General features: G+C 40.4%; 1 protein-coding gene across 1 annotated transcript in view; it reads right to left on the minus strand.

Moving 5' to 3' along the window:
- snd1 (staphylococcal nuclease and tudor domain containing 1) overlaps positions 1-20,107 on the minus strand; it is a 736,770-nt gene that overhangs the window by 536,030 nt on the left and 180,633 nt on the right. The window contains exons 13-14 of the mRNA XM_055653291.1: positions 19,483-19,593; positions 1,451-1,523 (exon numbers count right to left, since the gene is read on the minus strand). Of these exons, the coding sequence (XP_055509266.1) occupies positions 1,451-1,523; positions 19,483-19,593 (184 nt within the window). The remainder of the gene's footprint in view (positions 1-1,450; positions 1,524-19,482; positions 19,594-20,107) is intronic.

Genomic DNA, 20,107 nt, shown 5'->3' on the forward strand with positions numbered 1-20,107 from the left:
TCACCTCTAAAGTCCTGATGCCCCCCCCCCCCCATGCGGTGATATATAATTCTTATCATTTAAAAAGTGAACTCCGTTTCAGCTGAAGAAGCTTAAAACACCAATACCTTGGTTGTAATAGCCCCCCTTAAAAATCAAATTGCCCCCCTGTGGGGCACGCCCCACGTACCACTGCAAGACTTGAGGAAATAAAAGGGATACAAATTTTAAATTGCATAATGTATGTTACATTTAACATAATTATGGGGATTTTTCTATTCTAAGGTTTGCTTCAGATTTTTGATTAATCTGGGGGAATATTTCCAACACCCTCAGTCAGAGCGTAAAGCTGGGTATCAACATTGCTTGCAAATTATTGCTCAGCAGTGGACAGTACGTCAATACTGATCAAGTAGCTACTATCAAGATAGAAGAGTCAATTTAATCAGTGGTGACTTTTACGGTCAATTCCTGTGCTTCAGAGTGGAGTCGTTTGCTCATAGTGTTGTGCAAATACACTATTAGGCAACAATTGTACTCCCAATTAAGGCTTCCAAATGAAACTCCAAGGGATCGAGATTGAAAGGAGCAACTCATCTCTTGATTCCTTGGAGTTTCATTTGAGAGATTTAAATTGGGAGTATAATAGTTGCTTAACTGTGTATGTGCCCAACATTGCGCAGCAAATGGCTGCACTCTGCCGCACAGGGATAGGCAGTAAAAGTAATAATGACACAACTGCTGATAAATTCTTGATAGCTGGACTGGGACAGTCACATTGCTGGGTTATATTGATTCAGGACAAATGTAGACCAGACAATCTCGTGTAATATATTAGCCCAGAGCTAGTAACCAATCAAGGCCCTGATGGAGATTTGCATTAATCAAAGAGTATGAAATGGGATTGAGCATAGTCATGAATGCACAGAAGACCACCAATCTAATCTATGCTGGCTCCTAGCAGAGCAATCGCATCAGACACATTTCTCTCTCAAGTGTCTATTCAATTCCCATTTGAAAGCCAGTTTCCATCTGCTTCACAGTTAGCAAGTTTATGTCATAATTATTCTCTGCAAGCAATTTATTTCTCTCCTCCCCTTGCACCTTTTCCCTAAAATTTGTATTCTGTGTTTCTTAGTCCTTGAACCATCTGCTAATGGGAAACATTTAGGTATCCCTCTCAAATCCCCGTTCAACATTTGTTCAAAGGAAATAAAAACAGCTTATCTTGCATAACTTTCTGGCTAAAATGTACCACTCTTCATTCTAATGTAGATTACAAAGTTTATCACCATTCCGCCCATTTCTAAAACCACAATGGAGAGAGTGTGCTCAGGACCGAAAATTCCAAACACTTCCCATCCCCCCCAAACACGATTACCTTGAAAGATTTTTCAAGCTCAAACAAACAATAAAATTCACTTATGTCATGTTAAAAAGACTTGCCTGTGCAACAGTGTACACAACTCACCCCAGAGATGTCAGCAACACGGTGGATTGGCACCTCCTTCTTACTATGCAGTCCTTTGGCATTCTTAATGGCCCTAAAACAACATAATGAAGAGACTGATCAAAACAATGTTTAGCAATCAGAAGTATCTCTTTGTCTTATCCATCCCTTCCCCATTCAGAACAATGTAATGCTAAATTTGAGCTGAATTGTTAATTCTATTGCTCATTCCCTGTTGTGTTTCCCATTTTTAGTTTAGATTCCAGCACCTGACGTTAAACAGGTTATGATTGATGTATTAAAAAAACAGCATTAAACTTGTCAATGCAAACTCTAGACATAACAAAAGGATATAAAAGTTTTAATGAAAGGCCATTGACCTAAATGTTAATTCTGTTGCTCCTTATGCAAAATCTCCAGTGTTAACTATTTTCAAATATGCCATTGATAATTGTGCAAAGATCCAGTATGGAAACAAAATGTAAGTATCACAGGCCCAGTAGCACGTGCCAGGTTTACAATCAACAAATTCAAGTCCTCTAATGATATTTTGTCCAAATAAAGCAAATGCTTAGGAGACCATTCTGCCTACTGTTAATGCAAGGGTTCAAATAGGGCAGAAACCAACATCCAAGCAACAATAAACAACATCCTGCATATATGTAGCAAATCATCACCAGGCGCTCCTAAACGCCAAGCAACATTGAAATTGCTCATTTTATACAATTTACAAAAGAAATTTGGTAAAATAAAGCATTTCAAATTGTACCTTAAAGGAGTAACGATGTAAAGAGATTTGTAAATGGAATTTGGGACATGGATACCAATAAAATATTTTGCAAAGCAGGAAAGAATTCTACAACATGAGAGACCATGATGAATCCAAGTCTGATCATTGACCTTAGATGCAGATAATCCCTTACTCCAAAAGGATACGCATACCAATGTCAGCCTTATATTCCAGGCCAACATTCCGAACAGTCAATTGTCTATGTTGGCCAGGTCAGGTCATTCGCATGCCTGACAGCAGACTCCAGAAAATGATACTCTATTGCAAATTCTGTCGTGGAAGGAAATTACCAAGCGGGCTGATAAAAACATTCAAGAATGTGCTCAAACTTAAACTTGTAGAGATGCAGCGCGGGAACATGCCCTTTGGCCCACCGAGCCTACGCTGACCAGCGATCACCCTGTACACTAGCACTATCCTACACACTAGGAACAATTTACTCAAAGCCAATTAACCTACAAACCTGTATGTCTTTGGAGTGTTGGAGGAAACACGCATACCCGTGGTCACAGGGAGATTATGTAAACTCCGTTCAGACAGCACCCGTGGTCAGGACTGAACCTGGGTCTCTAGCGCAGTAAGGCAGCAACTCCACCGCTGCGCCACTGTGCTCTCCACGAGAAACCTTCCTTTCAGTGGGAAACCTTGAGAAACCTATGCTCAAATGCAATCTTCCACTGCTTCCTGGGAACTTCCATCTCTGCACTAATGATTAAAGAGGAGCATTTGAGATGGCTTCAAGAAATAGGTATGTTACAATACTTACATTCAGCGGCGCTGCAATTCTGCCACTGGCCGTGTGCGCAATTTTGGCGCGTTTGAGGGGGGTGCGGGGTTAAAGCGCGTTTTTTCCGACTTGGTCCTGGATTACATTTGTTGGAGTGCAAGGTGTTGCTAAAGAATCGTTCCGACGACCGTTCTGTGTGTTTTTAACAAATTCGCCCGACAACTTAATCGCTGGAGTCATTTTAAAATCAGCTTCTGAAGCCGTCAATGCCGACAACGGGGCTGGGTTTTACATACGGGACAGGTAAAAGAAAGTAGTTTATTTTTATGTATAAAAGTGTTTCTTAAGATGCATTTAATTCACATTTTAAGTTGCGAAACGGTAATTTTTCCCCCCGAAGAACCGGCAGTGTATTTGCTGCCGATATGGGGACTAAAATCACCGCAACCGCAACGTTCCCCACAGGCAAGTTGATTTAAATGGCCATTAATTTACAGGTATTAAACATTAAATTCCTTCCATTTGGCCTATAAACCCATGACACTGAGGTTTAAAAATTACACAGAAGCAGCAAAAGGAGCCTATCACCTCAAACTACTCATCCACAATAACCTTGTTACATATCTGTAGAAATATCTGTTCCTACAGTAGCCTCATCAACCATCTCAGAACCCGCCATAGAAGAAAAAAAAGAATGTGGTCATTAGATTTTGCATTCATAATTGTCATTCAGCTCCCAGCTGAAATATCTGAACAATGATGAATAGTACTGGGAAATGAAACTGAAGGTGTGTATCTTAAATGCTAGCCATACACAAAAGCCACCCACATACAGCCATATTTTCTTTTACAAATTGAGTACAACTCAATATAAAAATTGAAATAAAATAAATAAAACCTTTGCAGGAGACATAATACCAATCTAATCGAATGACACATACACCAAGCTACAACTGAGTGCATATTGTACAGAACAGCATGATGGTTACCAGCATAATGTTCACCAGACATTAGGGCAACACTGGTGATATAGAAAGTCCGCAGGTATTCTTTGAAAATATGGAGCACCAAAAGCTGGCACTTTAGCCCACAGCATGGAACAATTGCAATTGTACAATTTATGAAAAGATTTCACTCCATCCTAAATTGTATTAAAAATACCAAAAGCTTCCTTATGCCTTTAGGTGGCCCAGCCAATTGAGTGTTCAAAGTGTGTTCACATTACAAAAGTAATTTACTTATTTTTAAGTCAACCTCTCATTGAAAAAGAAAAAAAAGAACTGCACGTCTCACTAGGACCGAGAGATACAGAAAACCCTGTCTATTAGGATACAGTGCAGGAGCTTTGCATGGTGATGTTTAGATCTACGAAATTCAAGCCACTTGTACCGGGGCTTGAAAGTATTACCTCAAGTTGAATTTTTACTGATTTAGTGTCTTAATGTTTACTATAAAACAGCAAAATCCCAATAGATTAAGACCACTACAACATGTAGTGAAATTCAGTATACTGCAACATGGATTTGGGACTTTAAAACAATGATAGTATGTTGCAACTCTGTATTAACATGGAGTCATGGTCAATTAAATCAAAAATACAAGCCGAAGAGAATGTATTAAATCACAGTGGTACAGTGTTAGAGCTGCAGCCTCACAGTGCCAGATAGCCGGGTATGATCCTGGTGTTGCCTGTGGGGAGTTGTATGTTTTCCTTGTGACCTCGTGGTTTTATTCCGGGTGCTCTGGTTATCTCCCACATTCCAAAGACGTGCAAGTTTGTAGGGTTAATTCATGTCGAATGCAAAAGTGGGACAACTTGGACAAAATAATTAAACAAGTCTGCAAGGCAGGAATTAATGAAATTTAGTTCCCCAAATGGGACATCAATCAGCTCAACCGAAAATATGCTGGGGATGGTTGTCAAAAACGTGGATATATGGATTAAATATTAAGAGGTGGAAAACAGAAGGTAAAATATTAATGCCTTACTACATACATAAATGGTGTGGATAATGGTGAAGGCTCTCAACCCAAAATGTTGACAGTCCATTTCCTTCCATGCATGGTGCCTGACCAGTTAAATTCCTCCAGCTCTTTTTGATTTGCAGACAAGAGAAGGTCAGGTCAACAATAAACATTTCAGGCACACCTTCAAGAAAGACAACTCAAGATATGCCCTTGGATATTTTATTTTTCCATCCTCAGAAAAAGATTCTGACTGGTTACTCTATCTAAACCTCGCATAATTTTTTAAACTTCTATCGGGTTTCCTCTTGGACTTCAATGCTCCAGAGAAAACAATACAAGTTTGTCTAACCTGTTCTTAAAGCTTGCCCCATTGTGGGAATTGCAAGTACCTCAAGATCCTTTAGCTCATTATAAGTTTGAGTTTAGTTTGAGTGATTATGATGAAACTCGCGTCTTCATCGAAACTCCTGGAAGCAACCAATGAAGATAACAAATTCTATCAAAACTGAGTAATGATCGATCCAAATTGCAAGGGGAGGGAAGCCAATTCTACTGGACTATTCAACATCATTGTAAAGGATAGAAACCTCTGACAGGGTGCAAACGGCAGAAAAGAAATAGAAAAGCCCAACTCCAACAGAACACTCTGTACAAATACGTAGACTATGATCATGCCATAATCAACAGTGCTGTGATAAAAAGGATAGATAGCATGACACCGTCCTCAGTCCGGACGGACAAAAACACCTACCCATTAGACCACGTCAGTGTTGAAGTAAAGGACAGCAAAGATGTCAGCATTAAGCTCATCATTGCAGGAGCCGATGAATAAGGATCAAGCACCACTAAATCTGTTTAATTGCTCTCACAACTACAGTGCCTGCCAAGATCAGCACGTGTAAAGCTAGAAGAATTACTGGAAGAGATTGATGAAAATTTGAGTTTCAACTGATTTGTTTTCCCTTCAGTGGCACAAATGAATGAATCTTTAATTGCACACTGTGAGCTGCTAAAACAATACAAAGCCAAGTCACTCGCCGTAATATAAACCAAATTTATACAATGTCGCTCATTCAGCAATATGGTATTTCTTAGTTAACATCACAAATACTAGAAAATACAACTAATAATTATCTTAGAACCTACTTTACCAAAAACAAAGTGAGTTGGTCTGAAGGGCCTGTTTCCATGCTGTATGACTATGAGAGGCAGCCTGTCAAGGCTGGGGCTGGAAAGGATGAGCACTGCAGCAAATCACCATTTAAATTTGGGGCTCAGGATTGCTTTGGCTAGTACAGTGAGTACAGGCATTAATAGGGACTGACAGCAACTTCTCCATGTGTTGGCAGTCTGCCTGATCCGACGGTCCCTCTCATCACCTGCTTTAACCTACATTGGAAGTTTCTGCTTCTCTTTGCTTATACAACTGTCCCTAGCCCAGATTTCCCCATTATTAGGAAATGGTGGTTGCTGGCTACAAGGCTGGTTATCAAAGGAACCTCCAAGTAAAAGAGGAGAACACAATTCGTTGGTGGAATACCACTGGAGGGGTCAAAAATCGATATTCAGTTTCCATCCACTAGATGTGAGATCTGGCTGGAAGGAAAGCAAAGAAGGGGAATCCTACCATGGTTCAGAGAATGGGAAAGACAGGCAAGAGAATTGAGAGATATGGAATAAATTTAAATGAATAATAATATCTCTGCATTTTTTCCCCGTAAACATTTTTGAATTTAGAGTTCAATGACAAATGGTTCTTTTTCTTTAAGGTAGGAAAATCATTTACTGTGTTGTTCCCACCAGCAGCATGAGCAACCTTTGTCTTTTCTCTTGAAGCACATTCATCATCCAGACTTGGGCATACAGGACATCATTTCAAAGTGTTCAAAATGTGAAATGAAGCAAATAAGACTATCAAACATATACACAAGGTTAAGTAAAGTTTCTCTATCTCGACTGACCCTCAGGATCTATGGTAATTTGCTTTCACTCTAGGTTTGTGATGTCCAAGTCCATAACCTCCTGAAAGTGGCAACTCAAGTAGATAGAGTTAAGTTTTATTTGGAATATTGCAGGCAGTTCTAGTCACCCCATTACAGAAATGACAGAGGCTTTGGAAAAAGTGCACAAGACATTAACCAGAATGATACCTGGATTATGGGGTATTAGTGAGAAGATGGACATACTTGGATTGTTTTCTGTGGTACAATGGAGGTTTCGAAGAGACCTGGTGGAAGTATATAAAATGATGAGTCATAGAGAGGATAGGCAATCAGAACCGTTTTGCAGAATGGGAAAATCAAATGTTTGAGGGCATAGCTTTAAGATGGGAGGTGCAAAGCTTAACGGAGATGAGCAGAGCAACTTTTTTTTTTAAACACCGAGGGTAGTGAGTGTCTGGAATGCGCTGCCAGGTGTGGCGGTTGAGGCAGGTGCAATAGTGGATTTTAAGAGACTTTTGGAAAGGTGCTTGGATATACAGGGAAAGGAGAGTATGGATTATACACAGGTAGATTTAGAATTGTCTTGACATTATGGTCGCATGGACATTGTGGGCTGAAAGGCCTGTCCCTGTGCAGTATTGTTCTACGCTCTATGTCCAATGAGAATGACAAGCACATGTGACAACTGCAGATGCTTCCACAGGAGCGCCCTGTGGGGTAGGTAGATCAAAAGTTTTAAGATGATACACCAGATTTCTTTGTTTCTATTGCATGAGCTCCAGGTTCTCAATGTTGATAAGATTGTTTCAAGAACCAAGCACAACCCTCAATTTCACTGTGAAAGTTACACAAAATCATTGCAAAAGATGAGTAGCACTCAAAAGGCCGAGCTCCTATCAGAGTTTTCCTAATCAGAAAAGATGCCCAGACCTGCAGAAGTCTAAAACAGGGGTTCCCAACCTTTTTTGCCCCGTTTACCCCTGCAACTTTAATAGCACATAACAATATTATTTCACTTATTTATGAACTAATGATGAACAGAACCAAACACAGCCAGTAAATGAGTAAAAATATGTACAGATCCAGAATCAATAAATGTACTCCCTGGGTAGGCAAAATTTCCCCAGTTTGGGAGCCTTGGGCTAGAAGATCAGAATGGTACCTTGATATGTATCAAAAGAATCCACTTCATTTTCCTGACAAAGTATTCTCCAAGCAAAGTTTTGTGGAAACACACTGTCTACAGCTAGCATTCCAGAAATTCTTTTCAACTGGTAGGAAGTGATTTGGTGTAAAACTATGACTATTTTACAAGTACTGTGAGAAATAAAAAATGAATAGAACAAATTACGCATTTTGACATTTCAGATGCAAGCCTACATCCTGCCATCCCCTGGCACATAACTGCGACATACCAATGAGGTTGCTTTGTCCCCTATCTATAGTGATTGCTACAGTGATGGGTCAGAAAATCAAAATTCCAGTGGCAAATATGGTCCTGGGGTTTGGAGAGGAGCGTGGTTGGAATTAGTATTGTTGATGGAGCAACAGTTAATAAATGGGAGCCTGGCATAGTGTTCTTGTTATCCAGATATTCTCGGGATGAGAACGGCCAGAAAGATGGTGTCTGCTGTGGACCTGTTGTGATGGTAGGTGAACTGCAAGTGGATGTAGGCTTTCTTGGAAGGCTGGAATTAATATACACAACAGCCTAATCGCTCAAAGCACTGGATGATGGATATCAGAGACATGAGTCTTCAGGAACAGTGGTCATTAAGGTACACCACATTGTTTGTCACTATTTTATGGCACTATAATGATCGCAATCGTCTTAAAGTATGTGGAAATATCAGACTGGAGTAGGGAATGGATAAAGATGCCTGTAAACATTTCTGTAATCTGGTCCACAAATGGCTTATCTTCTACTTTAAATCCAGATTCTTGCTGATCATCCTAGCCAAAAAGACTATGTACACTTAGAATTTTATAGGCACAAAATGGAAATCAAATCAAAATGGAAATCGGACTGAAAATGCTGATACATTCAGCCCACATATGGAGAAAATACATTTAGTAAAGAGGACACACAGATTATTGGTCTAGAAAAACATTCCACAATAAAAAAGAAGCAACAATAAAAGCTATGTGCAAATAATACAGATTAATAGGAACAAAGGGAAAGACAAGAGTGACCAAACAGATCAATCAATCTCTAAAGATTCAAAATAACTAAATCAAACGATACGTGTTTTGTAAAGTTCGGCAAAAACCATCAGGTTGATTGATCACAGCATGTGAACCATTAAGTCACATTGCCTGATGGGGGAAATAGGCAATAAAACACATATCCCTGGCAACAAGAGGCTTGACATGATCGATTTGTAATTGGTCAACTGTGAAGAATAAGCATACTTCAGCAGAAAAAATATTAAAAGGAACAGTACAGAGAAAAATCAGACCGTGTGGTGTTGGGCCTGACAAGATAAAGTTGTCAATACTAACAGAACATTGACAACCCAAAAGTATGCTATTTGTCCCATTGCATTCACACTGGTCAAAATAATCTATGCAATCTAATCCCACTTTCCAGCATTAGGTCCATAATCCTGCAGGTCATAGATATTCAAGTACCCTGATCCATAAAACTGCCAACCTACTGTCCAGTCACTCCAGCACTTTGGGTTTTGCTCAGTAACAACATAGCTGGTCTTTTATCCAGTCCTGTGCAAGAGATCTGGGGACTAGACTCAGCTGAAGAACCAAAGAGCTAGGGCTATTGTTCAGTTCCAGGTCCAGGTTCATATCCAAGTTTTCCAGTAGTTCCATATATATTTATATAATAATAAAACATCAGGTGCCAGTGTGCCATTTTATACCAGGGATGCAGTTTTATGGATCAGGGTGTCGTTAATAATTTCAGAAACATTGCATAGTTGATGCAAGCGTTCTGGACCATACGATTTGAGTTATATCCCTGCTGCAGCCTCACTGCTAGATTTCACTTGTACAACTTTGGGATGTGAGAGAGAACCAAAGGACCTGGGGGAGAAACACAGAGTCATCAGGCGACGACAGTGTTACATGTGCTAATCAATGAGAATACTGCCGGGAAAGGAAACGTTTTAGATGATAGGAAAAGCTGTTATTTGCTTTATAGCAAGAGGTTGAGGAGGGAAAAAAAGAAGTTCGCAGGACAGGCAGCAATATGGAGTTAAAGAGTTGGTCGATGTGTTGGGTTGAGAATCTGTGTCATGTTGAAGAGGGATTAATGTAAGGTTTCTGAAAAATGTGGGGCCTTTATGGATACTTATCGCTAAGCAGAGGACTGAAAAATATTACAGATGAAAAAATTAGTGGGGAGATGGAGGGAAAATTGTGTTAGTAGCTGTGAGACCCTCTTCATATTTAAAAGTACTCTAAATGTACTTGTACAGGCCCGATCAATTGCCAGGCTAGGTCCCGTCCCCACCTCTCTTTGCCAGCTTTATACCCAATCAGTCTGAAGGGTCCCGACCTGAAACATAGTCTGTCCATTCCCTCCATAGATGCTGCATGACCCATTGAGTTCTTCCAATATTTTGTGCTTTGCTTAAGGTTCATGCAGCTTCTTGCATAGCCACTGTTCTAGGACACAAGCAGTACCTGGATAAAGCAATGAAATCAGTCCAGCACAGCTTGAACCAGCCCAGAGTATTTAAGCAGAATGTACATCGAAGTCAGGTATTTACGCTGCATCCTCAAGCCTCAAAGTGAACAGTAGCAGTTTGGGGAGGTGCTAGGGTTATCGATACATACAATTATCTGCTTCAGCCTCACTCCACAACGGTCTCGGTTGCCAGAGCTTAGAGTGGACTGCCACTCCTTTTAATGTGCTACAGCCTCCCCACCAAGCTCTAATAATCTTTTTAGTTACTGGACATGAAAATTGACATCCACTGCCAATGTCACACAGAACTTCTCATTTTCCTTTTTGACAACGAGTGCGGCGTATACCAGTTTGCTGGCAACACTATCTCAATCTCATTGTGAATGCAATATTGGTGGAACAAAATCCTGATAACCCTGCCCCCTCAAAGAAATTCAGTCATCACATGACTGTCTCTACTCAAGCTGGAATAACTAATAATGTAAGGCTCTGTGTTGTACACTGCCACTTTAATGTTAGTTTGTGTTAAATGTGCATGAACATTCTTCCAATTCCTCGAGCTTCAAAATTCAGTGTATGCAAGGCAGACAACAATGACAAAACACAATTCACTGGTGCAGGTAATTCAAAATCACAATCCCCAAGTGAAAAAATACTAAAAGTCAGAGCCAGAACAGCACAGAAACAGGCCCTTCAGCCTGTTAAATATATTTTAAAAGTTGCCATTGTACGCACCTCAAAAAATACTGTCCCACTCAATTTTTCTTTCTACCACAACCACTCTTAAAGCACGAGTTAACCTGACGAATCAACATTTGTCACCTTCAGAGCAAAGCAAAAACCTTTCCAAAGAAACCAAAATGGAACATCACTCTGGGCATCATCTCACCACGGCTGTGCACAATTGCAGCTGCCCCATGTAACATCTTCCAAATCATTCATTCTAACAGCACGTGTTTCTGCAGTTCAAATACATATTTTATTTCATACACGTTCTGCATATTACATACTGTAACGGCACGACCCCCCCTTCAGGTCACTCCGATCCCCATCACCAGTCGACAGGCAGGAGGAAGCCCATGATCAGCACCACAAACAATGCCCGGAACAACAGACAGAAATCACCGGCTCTGGGGTAAACCGAGGCCACAGCTGGGTCCAATGAGTGGATCAATTCACCTGGTCAGCCCTACTTTCTTATAAACCCAGAAGATCCAGCCAGGAGAGAGAAATGAGGACAGGAAAAGGAGAGAGTGAAAGATCTCCTGCTAACTGTTTTCCCATGCTCAGAAAAAAACTGAGCCACCCCGACAAACCTGAGACCGTCAGCCCTTCAAAGCCCCGGGGAAGCTGACAAATCCAGGATGCCTGTGCCTCCTCATTGACGATGAGGGACTGTGCCCTTGAGCGGACCTGAACCTTGGACACTACTGTTTGGCATTGGAAATAGAGCCTATATCGTCAGTTCACATTACTGCGAGTGACAGTGTGGTCATTGCTGATCCGGCGTCATGACTGACACAATAGTTTAGTTCTCACCACAGAAAGGAAGAACAGTTCCAGGTGATCCCTGTGTTACAATTGTTCAGATAAAATTTGCTCTTGGTAGAATTCACAAATTACTACCCAAAAATTTGAGGAATAGAATAACATTAGTTCTCATGTAATCTGGGTGGGGGTGAGGGAATGAGTAATCAATCTTTTGTGTTCAACTGTTTCTTGATGCATGCGCAGATTATGCAGCCTCGTGTTATGCAAAATTGTGATACAAAACATTTTCAAGGACTGCACAAGCACCTCACCCCCGCAAATACATGAGGGTCACCCAGTATTGATTATCCAATACAAATATTTATACAAAGTCTACAATTGCCATGCTGGAATTCAAACATATGATTTAATAATTTGTCTCAGAATGCTCCCACTTAAACTGGCACGGTAAAGAATATCAAAGTTAATCAATGATCACAACGCAGATTTGGTTAAAAATGCACCAATGGCAATGCAGAGCTGGATCCAGACATCCACTGAATTTGCAGGACCTTCTATTGGACTGAGTCAGGATTATAATTCCACATCTCAAATAGCAAAAGTGCGACCCATTGTGAGTACAACAGTATGCACATGATGATGTTATCAACACAGGAGGTACTTCAGCTCTATTTCATGGGCACTCGACTGTAATAATTTAACAATCACCCACTGATTTTGTACCATTGAAATCGCAGTTCACTAACTCAGTCCACATCTGTTAAATGAATACCCCTGCTAACTGCCTAACTATATTTGTTAAATGAGCTATGAAAATGATATTAGCAAGGATACATAAGAATTAAATAATCCATCTAGTCTCTGCGAGAGGTGTCTCAGAAGTGCAGTCCTGCTCAAGCATGAATTTGTAAGTACAATGCATTGGCAGGGGGGTGCACATCACATCTCCAACTATTGTTATTAAAGATAGTTATTTTTTTAATAGATTAATAATAAAGCATTTATTATAAATATATTCGCTATACGTTAATTTTTATAGTCTCCCTTTCAATTTTTGTTGAAAATACAAGCTGAATGTAAATAAGGAGGGTCAACTGGGTCTCGCTAAAATAAACCAACCATTGAAGTTCCATCCATTATAAACTGGGTCAAAAGAGGAATTGAATGCACATTAAAACATGTTCAGTAATTATTAGGCAATGGAATGAAGCACGACTGAACTCTGTCCCGGTATGGAAGACTAGAAGGAAACAGGCGTGGTGGAAGCAAATTAAATGCAAGAGGAGAGAGATGGATGTCTTCAAGGTCAATTGGTGTGAAACTCTAAAATGAAACGTTGAAAGTCAATCTGAAGCGAACCAACCGGAAACAATCTTGACCTCAAACAGTTCATTGGAAAAAATGCATCACTTGGACAACTAATGGAGATTATGCACCATTTCCCTAATTTTTATTTTAGAAAAATATTGTGTGGTGCCACTTATGACATTGGATACCGTGAAAGAAATGACAGCAATATAACACATCAGTTGAAGCTGAAACACTAAAACTAATGTTTTTTTTTGCTTATGCATAATGTATGCATTTCATTTCATCGAAATCCATTAGACTGCAGAGGTCAAAAACTGGGCAAAGAAATGGGACATGAAAGAGGATAAGTTCATAATCAAACTTAGTTAAGTTTTATATACAGAACTGTCAAAAAAACGATTTTTATAAAGTTAATCTGCAGCTAACAAACTGTCTACCAATGGCAGTTTATCAGTTAATTAGGCAGTTTATTAGAATTTGTTACCTTGTAATGATATCCGTGGCTGGGCCATGTATGCAAGTTGAATTAATAAGCATCACTAATGCCAACAACCTAAACCAAGATCTTCAATATTAGGAAACCAAATCAAAGTGTGATATCATAGGAAGAAGGAAGCAGGCACAGAGCATGGTTATTTACACCATCTTAGAGGAGTTAACATAGAAACATAGAAAATAGGTGCAGGAGTAGGGCATTCAGTCCTTTGAGCTAGCACCGCCATTCAATATGATCATGGCTTGAGTCCCTTAACCCTAAGAGCTAATTATAACTCTCTCTTGAAAACATCCAGTGAATTGGCCTCCACTGCCTTCTGTGGCAGAGAATTACAGATTCACAACTGTCTGGGTGAAAAAGGTTTTCTTCACCTCAGTCCTAAATGGCCTGCCCCTTATTCTTAGACTGTGATCCCTAGTTGTGTACTCCCCCAACACCGGAAACATTTTTCCCGCATCCACTCTGTCCAATCCTCTAAGAATTGTATATGTTTCTATAAGATCCACTCTCATTCTTCTAAATTCCAGCGAATTCAAGCCCAGTTGACCCATTCTTTCATCATATGTCAGTCCTGCCATCCCGGGAATTAACATGGTGAACCTATGCTGCATTCCCTCAATCGCAATAATGTCCTTCCTCAAATTAGGAGACCAAAATTGCACACAATCCTCCAGGTGTGGTCTCACCAGGGCCCTGTACAACTGCAGAAGGACCTCTTTTCTCCAATACTCAATACTCAACTCTCTCGTTTTGAAGGCCAACATGCCATTAGCTTTCTTCACTGCCTGCTGTACCTGTATGTTTACTTTCAGTGACTGATGTACTAGGACATCAGATGCCTCGGCAGCCGAATTTGCCCCCTGCGAACAGGGCTCCAGTACTCTGGCCCGGTCAGAGCTGGTAGATCCGCTCCCATGGACAACTTCGGAGTAACTTTACAGGCCTCCTCAGCGACTGAAGCAGACCGTTCCAGAACCCTTGGACTCCTCTTGGAGGCTGTGACCTCTGTTGGTCGGGTTAAACAGATAACCTGAAAAGTCTCTGGAATTAAGGGTAAAGGAAATTTGGTGGTTAACCTGAATGTGAAATTCACAGCCTGGAACTGAGAGTGATGGAAGCAAAGTCACTGACAGCATTTAAAGTGTGTGGACAAGCACATGAATCGCCTTGGCATAGAAGGCTATGAGTAAGTACTGGAAGATGGGATTGATGCAGATGATGCCCACTGGTCGGCACAAACATGGTCAGCCAAATGGCCAGTGTCCACACAGTATGACTCTATGATTACTAAACTAGATTAACTCGACTAAAAGGTAATTACAAATTTATAAACAGCTGGATGAAAAACTGCATTTAGAAAATATATTTGCATGGATAGACAACTGCCTAACTGATTGAAAACAGCCGGGATTAATGCATCATTTTCAGGTTGGCAAGCTGTAACCAGTAGAGTGCCACAGGGATCAGTTCCAAAGCCTCATCTAATTATGCTATATTAATGGGTCGGATGAAGGGAATGAGTGTATTGCAACCCAATTTTCTGATTAAAATATAGATGGGAAAGCAAACCCCCCCACATCTCCTTCACCCCCTGTGGCACACATGTAGACACTTTTATTTCTCCCTTCCCTCTCTCATTCCACCTACGCTATTTGTCATAGCTGGCCTTTATTTCACACACGCGCACACACACACATACACACGCACACACACACACTCTGAAGAAATGTCTGAAGAAATGTCCCAAACTGAAATGTCATCTATCCATGTTCCCCAGAGATGCTGTCTGACCCACTGAGTTATTTTTGTAAACCACCATCCACAGTTCATAAATGCAAATCAATAAGTACTTTAATCTCATATAAAGAATAGTTATTTTGTTGAGTTCTGGTGACTTAATGAAACAGAGTCCAAGTCTCATTACTCTTTATCATTACACGAGAGGACCAGCAAAAAGTTAGGTGCTTTTTCCATATTATAATCTATATGCTTGTTAAATACACACCTCATTTCGTGTGGTTATGAGTTGGTAATTAATACATTTCAAAAACAGAGGTCATATAATAACCCCAAATTTTACTAGACTTAATTCCATAACTGAACATTAAGTGAAACAGCAAAACCTTTCAATTTCTTGGATATTATTACATCTATAAACACTTGGAACCACTGAATTAGACTGCAGCATAACTTGAAAATAGGCACAAAATGCTGGAGTAACTCAGCGGGACAGGCAAATCTCTGGAGAGAAGGAATGGGTGAGGTTTCGGGTTGAGACCCTTCTTCAGACTCGAAAATATCCTTTATTCTTCATCTTATTAGCATTAAAACTGCCACTAAAGAATCCCTTAACTAAGATTATGACTTAAAATAATAACTTGGTGATTAATATTAACTTCAAGAATGAGAAACTGTAAATGTCTTGCACAATAGTCAGCCTTGGGGCTAGTTTGAAAAAAATGAAATGTTCAGTGATATGTCTTATTGGTAAGGACATGCCAGTGACAATTATTTTTCCATCCTCCTTCACAGCTTTTAGCTGAAGCCCTACTTGCTTTGAGTTTGTATTTTAAGACCGGAGGAACAAATCAAGAAAGATTATATTTGAGGACAGGGTACGACCACAGTTCTCAGCCAGCAGAGTTACAAAGTGAGTGGCAGCTTTTAGATCAGCATCTCATCACACAAGGAAATTCATCTGACTATTCACTGAAGTCTGCTAATTGGCTCACTGGGCCTCAGTCTGATATGAGATGATTGTTTCTCTCAACTTTGATTTAAAGGTAAAGGCTCCAAGCAAACAATAGAATGCAAGATTTGAGGCTACGCACGTCTTCCAGCCAGTTCCCGCTCGATGCATGGTAAAAACTTAATGATGCCTGGATAGCACACAGAACAATGGTTTTCACTCTATATTGGTACACACGACAATAAACAAACCAATATTAATACCCTACAGCATTCACCTTATTGTTGTGACGTTAGCTACACCCCACCAGAAACCATGCTCAACCTTTATATGAGAAGACATTTCCCTCCAATTTTGCTCTTTTCAATTGGAGAAAATACCTGGTTCCATTTGGCACTCCTCCACATCTGATACTAAACAATGAAACAGGAAGTTGGATGATTATTTCAAACCAAATAGAACTAGAAAATCTTGAATAGAAATGAGTTGAAGCAGAAATGATGAATGTTAAATAATTCATGAAGTAAAGGAAGCTATTCAAAAGTAAAAAATAGCACTGTTTCAATTATCCTTTTAGTAACTTACCATTTTACATGCAAGAAATTTACAGGAGTGAGATTACCAGCATAACAGTGGACGAAGAGGTAATGTTTTATGTAAAAGAATATTCATCTGAACTGCTGTCCATGAACTCTTGCAGGTGCTCGGCTTCTTTCTACCAGCTTTCTCTCTTAAAAGATAGCAGCTCTCCAATCCTTGCTGCTCACAGTTCTCATTGCATTCTATTACATAATTTCTTTGCTTTATAGGCCAATAAGTTACACAGAAATAAAATAATTAGGTCTATAAATTCTCTTTCTGTCACCCTGGGACATGGGTCACTTCACCAAGGCATTATACGATTGCCATATGTCATTACTACTTCAACCCAGTGACGTGCGGTGAGGTCAATGGCTGGGGAGGCACTGGCTTCTACCCCATCCTAACTTAGCGGTGTGTGTGTGTGTGTGTGTGTGTGTGTGTGTGTGTGTGTGTGTGTGTGTGTGTGTGTGTGTGTGTGTGTGTGTGTGTGTGTGTGTGTGTGTGTGTGTGTGTGTGTGTGTGTGTGTGTGTGTGTTAGTTGTCTCTGCGTGATGTGTCTGGGAGGAAAGGAGAGGAGGTAGGGAGAGAAGGGAGGAAGGAGAGAAGGGAGGGAGGGAAGTAGAGAAAGAAAGAAGGGAAGAGAAAGGAGGGAGGGAAGGAGAGAAGGGAAAAGAGAGAGAGAAGGAGGGAGGGAAGGGAGAGGAGAGGGAGGGAGGGAGGGAGGGAGGGAGGGAGGGAGGGAGGGAGGGAGGGAGGGAGGGAGGGAGGGAGGGAAGAAGGGAAGGGAGAGGCCGGCGACGGGAGTGGATGCCGGGGTCCCGAGCCAAGAGTACATTACTCCAGCGTGGGGCCCAATTGGGAGCTCTGTCTCAGCGGCCCAGAGCCTCCGAATCAGCCGCTACAAATCAACGAATCAACCTACCAGTCTGCGCCTCTGCTGCTGAAGCTAGCTAATGTGGAGGGAGAGTGAGGCAGCGTCAATTACGTGAGCCTACGTAAATGACGCTCGCTCTCCCTCTAATGGGCTCAAGACACGTCCCCTTGTGAGGCAAACGTGATAGCTGCCTCCCCTGGTGCTTTTTCATTGCAGTTTTATGTGAGACCAGTGAGCACAAATGTAACATGTTTACATGTGAAATAAGCAATCTGGACTATGGAAGGTGAGGACATGTAATGAAGGGGTTTACACACATTACATTGGTAACATACATAGGGATAGTAACAGGCACACACTTATTGCCCGCGCTCCATGCCGTTTCTGAGGGGTTGCGCAATCAGAGGGGAGGCTCAGCTCATCGCTGCCTCACCTCTCATCTCTTCTTGTATTTGCAGCGGAGCTGTGCAAATTTGGCGATTTTGACTACAAAAAATAATTTGATTCATATAGAAATGACATTTATTACACAGATCAATGGAAAAATCTTTATATTTATTTGATTTTATTATTATTTTTCTTTACTTTTCTTAACAGCTATTTTCATTGAGAGTATGACAGGTGAGGCTCTGCCTCCCCTGCCTGCATGTCCCTGCTTCAACCACATTTCTTTAATTTCACACTACCATTGTCACCTCTGCTTTCAGCTGTTCCTTTCTCCAATCGCCACACTTATTCATCCTCTTAAGATGCAGTGCACACGTAGCAATCAATCGCAGGGTTCCTTTGGTGTCAATTGTTTGATTGTGTAACTGTTAAACTTGTATGACATTAAACTCCCTACTTGGTTGCAACTATAGTTATTGTTCTCACAATCCACAGCTTCATTGATCAAAGAAAGGGGTGAAGAAACAGATTCAGTTGAAATAACATTGTTGATAACATCAAACTCATGGGACCCATATCACAGTCAAATATCGTCAAAATCTTCAGAATTTAAAATATTTGCACATACCATTAATGAATCACATCGTTGATCCAGCAGGAGATAAAACCAATCTCTTCAAATGAATTATTTTACCAGGAAAATTCTCATACTTAAATACAAGGAACAATCTCCAAATTAAATGTATATTTTCACAACATGTCCAACAATGTCCGGGCTGAACATGATGCTATATTAAACTAATCCCGCCTAGCTGCACATGATCCACATACCTGCATATTTGTGCATTTATGTGCATAAATGGCATTATTGTTTCTTCTTCATCATCGTTTCTGGTAGTGCGCTCCAGGCATCTACCACTCTCTGCATTAAAAAACGTTCCCCTCACATCTCCTTCAAACGTCTTGTACCTCTTGCCGCACTTAACTTAAAGTTATGCTCTTTAGTATTTGACATTTTAGTTTAGTTTATTATTGTCAGGTGTACTTGGTTACAGTGAAAATATTTTTGTGTCCAGTGTCCAGATACAAGATAATGGTTACAATAAAGTCAAATCTTCCATTTCCCCCAAAATTTCAATCATCATTTACCTGGCCTCTGCAGCAAGTAGCTCATCATAGTGGGAGGATCGTTGATCATCATCTTGTCGATAACGGATAACTGTGGCAAGGCCTTTACTCACTAGGGCTTCCGCAGTGTTACTGAAATAGAACAGAAACAGTTACTAAGAAGCCATACATTTACGAGTGAAGAAAAAAATGTTAAGTACAAGAAAGATAATATACTCATGACCTAATAACTCCACAGTTAATTGTTATGATTCTGCAAATTCAAGTAAATTTCCAAATTTTCACATTTCTATAACCTATTACATCTTATCAGTTTTTCTCAAAGGAAATGTTCTCAATGTTGTGGGTTCAACCCTGCTCCTGCAGTTTAGCACTTATCCAGGTTGCTCATTCACTCCAATCAAAGGTACGATTTATCTAATAACATTTAAAATTAGGCAAGGTACCTACAAACTACTGAAAAGAATATGCAAGTTCAATCTATGCATATACAAATACTTGGGATCACTGAAGATACGTATCAAAACGCTACCTCTTCCCCACAGGGATTTTATATCAGGAGAGTACATTGTTCAGCCCAAGCAGAACACAGAAGCTTGATTGTTGTCAAGTGAACCAAGGTAATAAGTTATATGCTTCAAACACA

Source organism: Leucoraja erinacea, chromosome 22 (assembly GCF_028641065.1).
Source record: "Leucoraja erinacea ecotype New England chromosome 22, Leri_hhj_1, whole genome shotgun sequence".
Classification (NCBI taxonomy): domain Eukaryota; kingdom Metazoa; phylum Chordata; class Chondrichthyes; order Rajiformes; family Rajidae; genus Leucoraja; species Leucoraja erinaceus.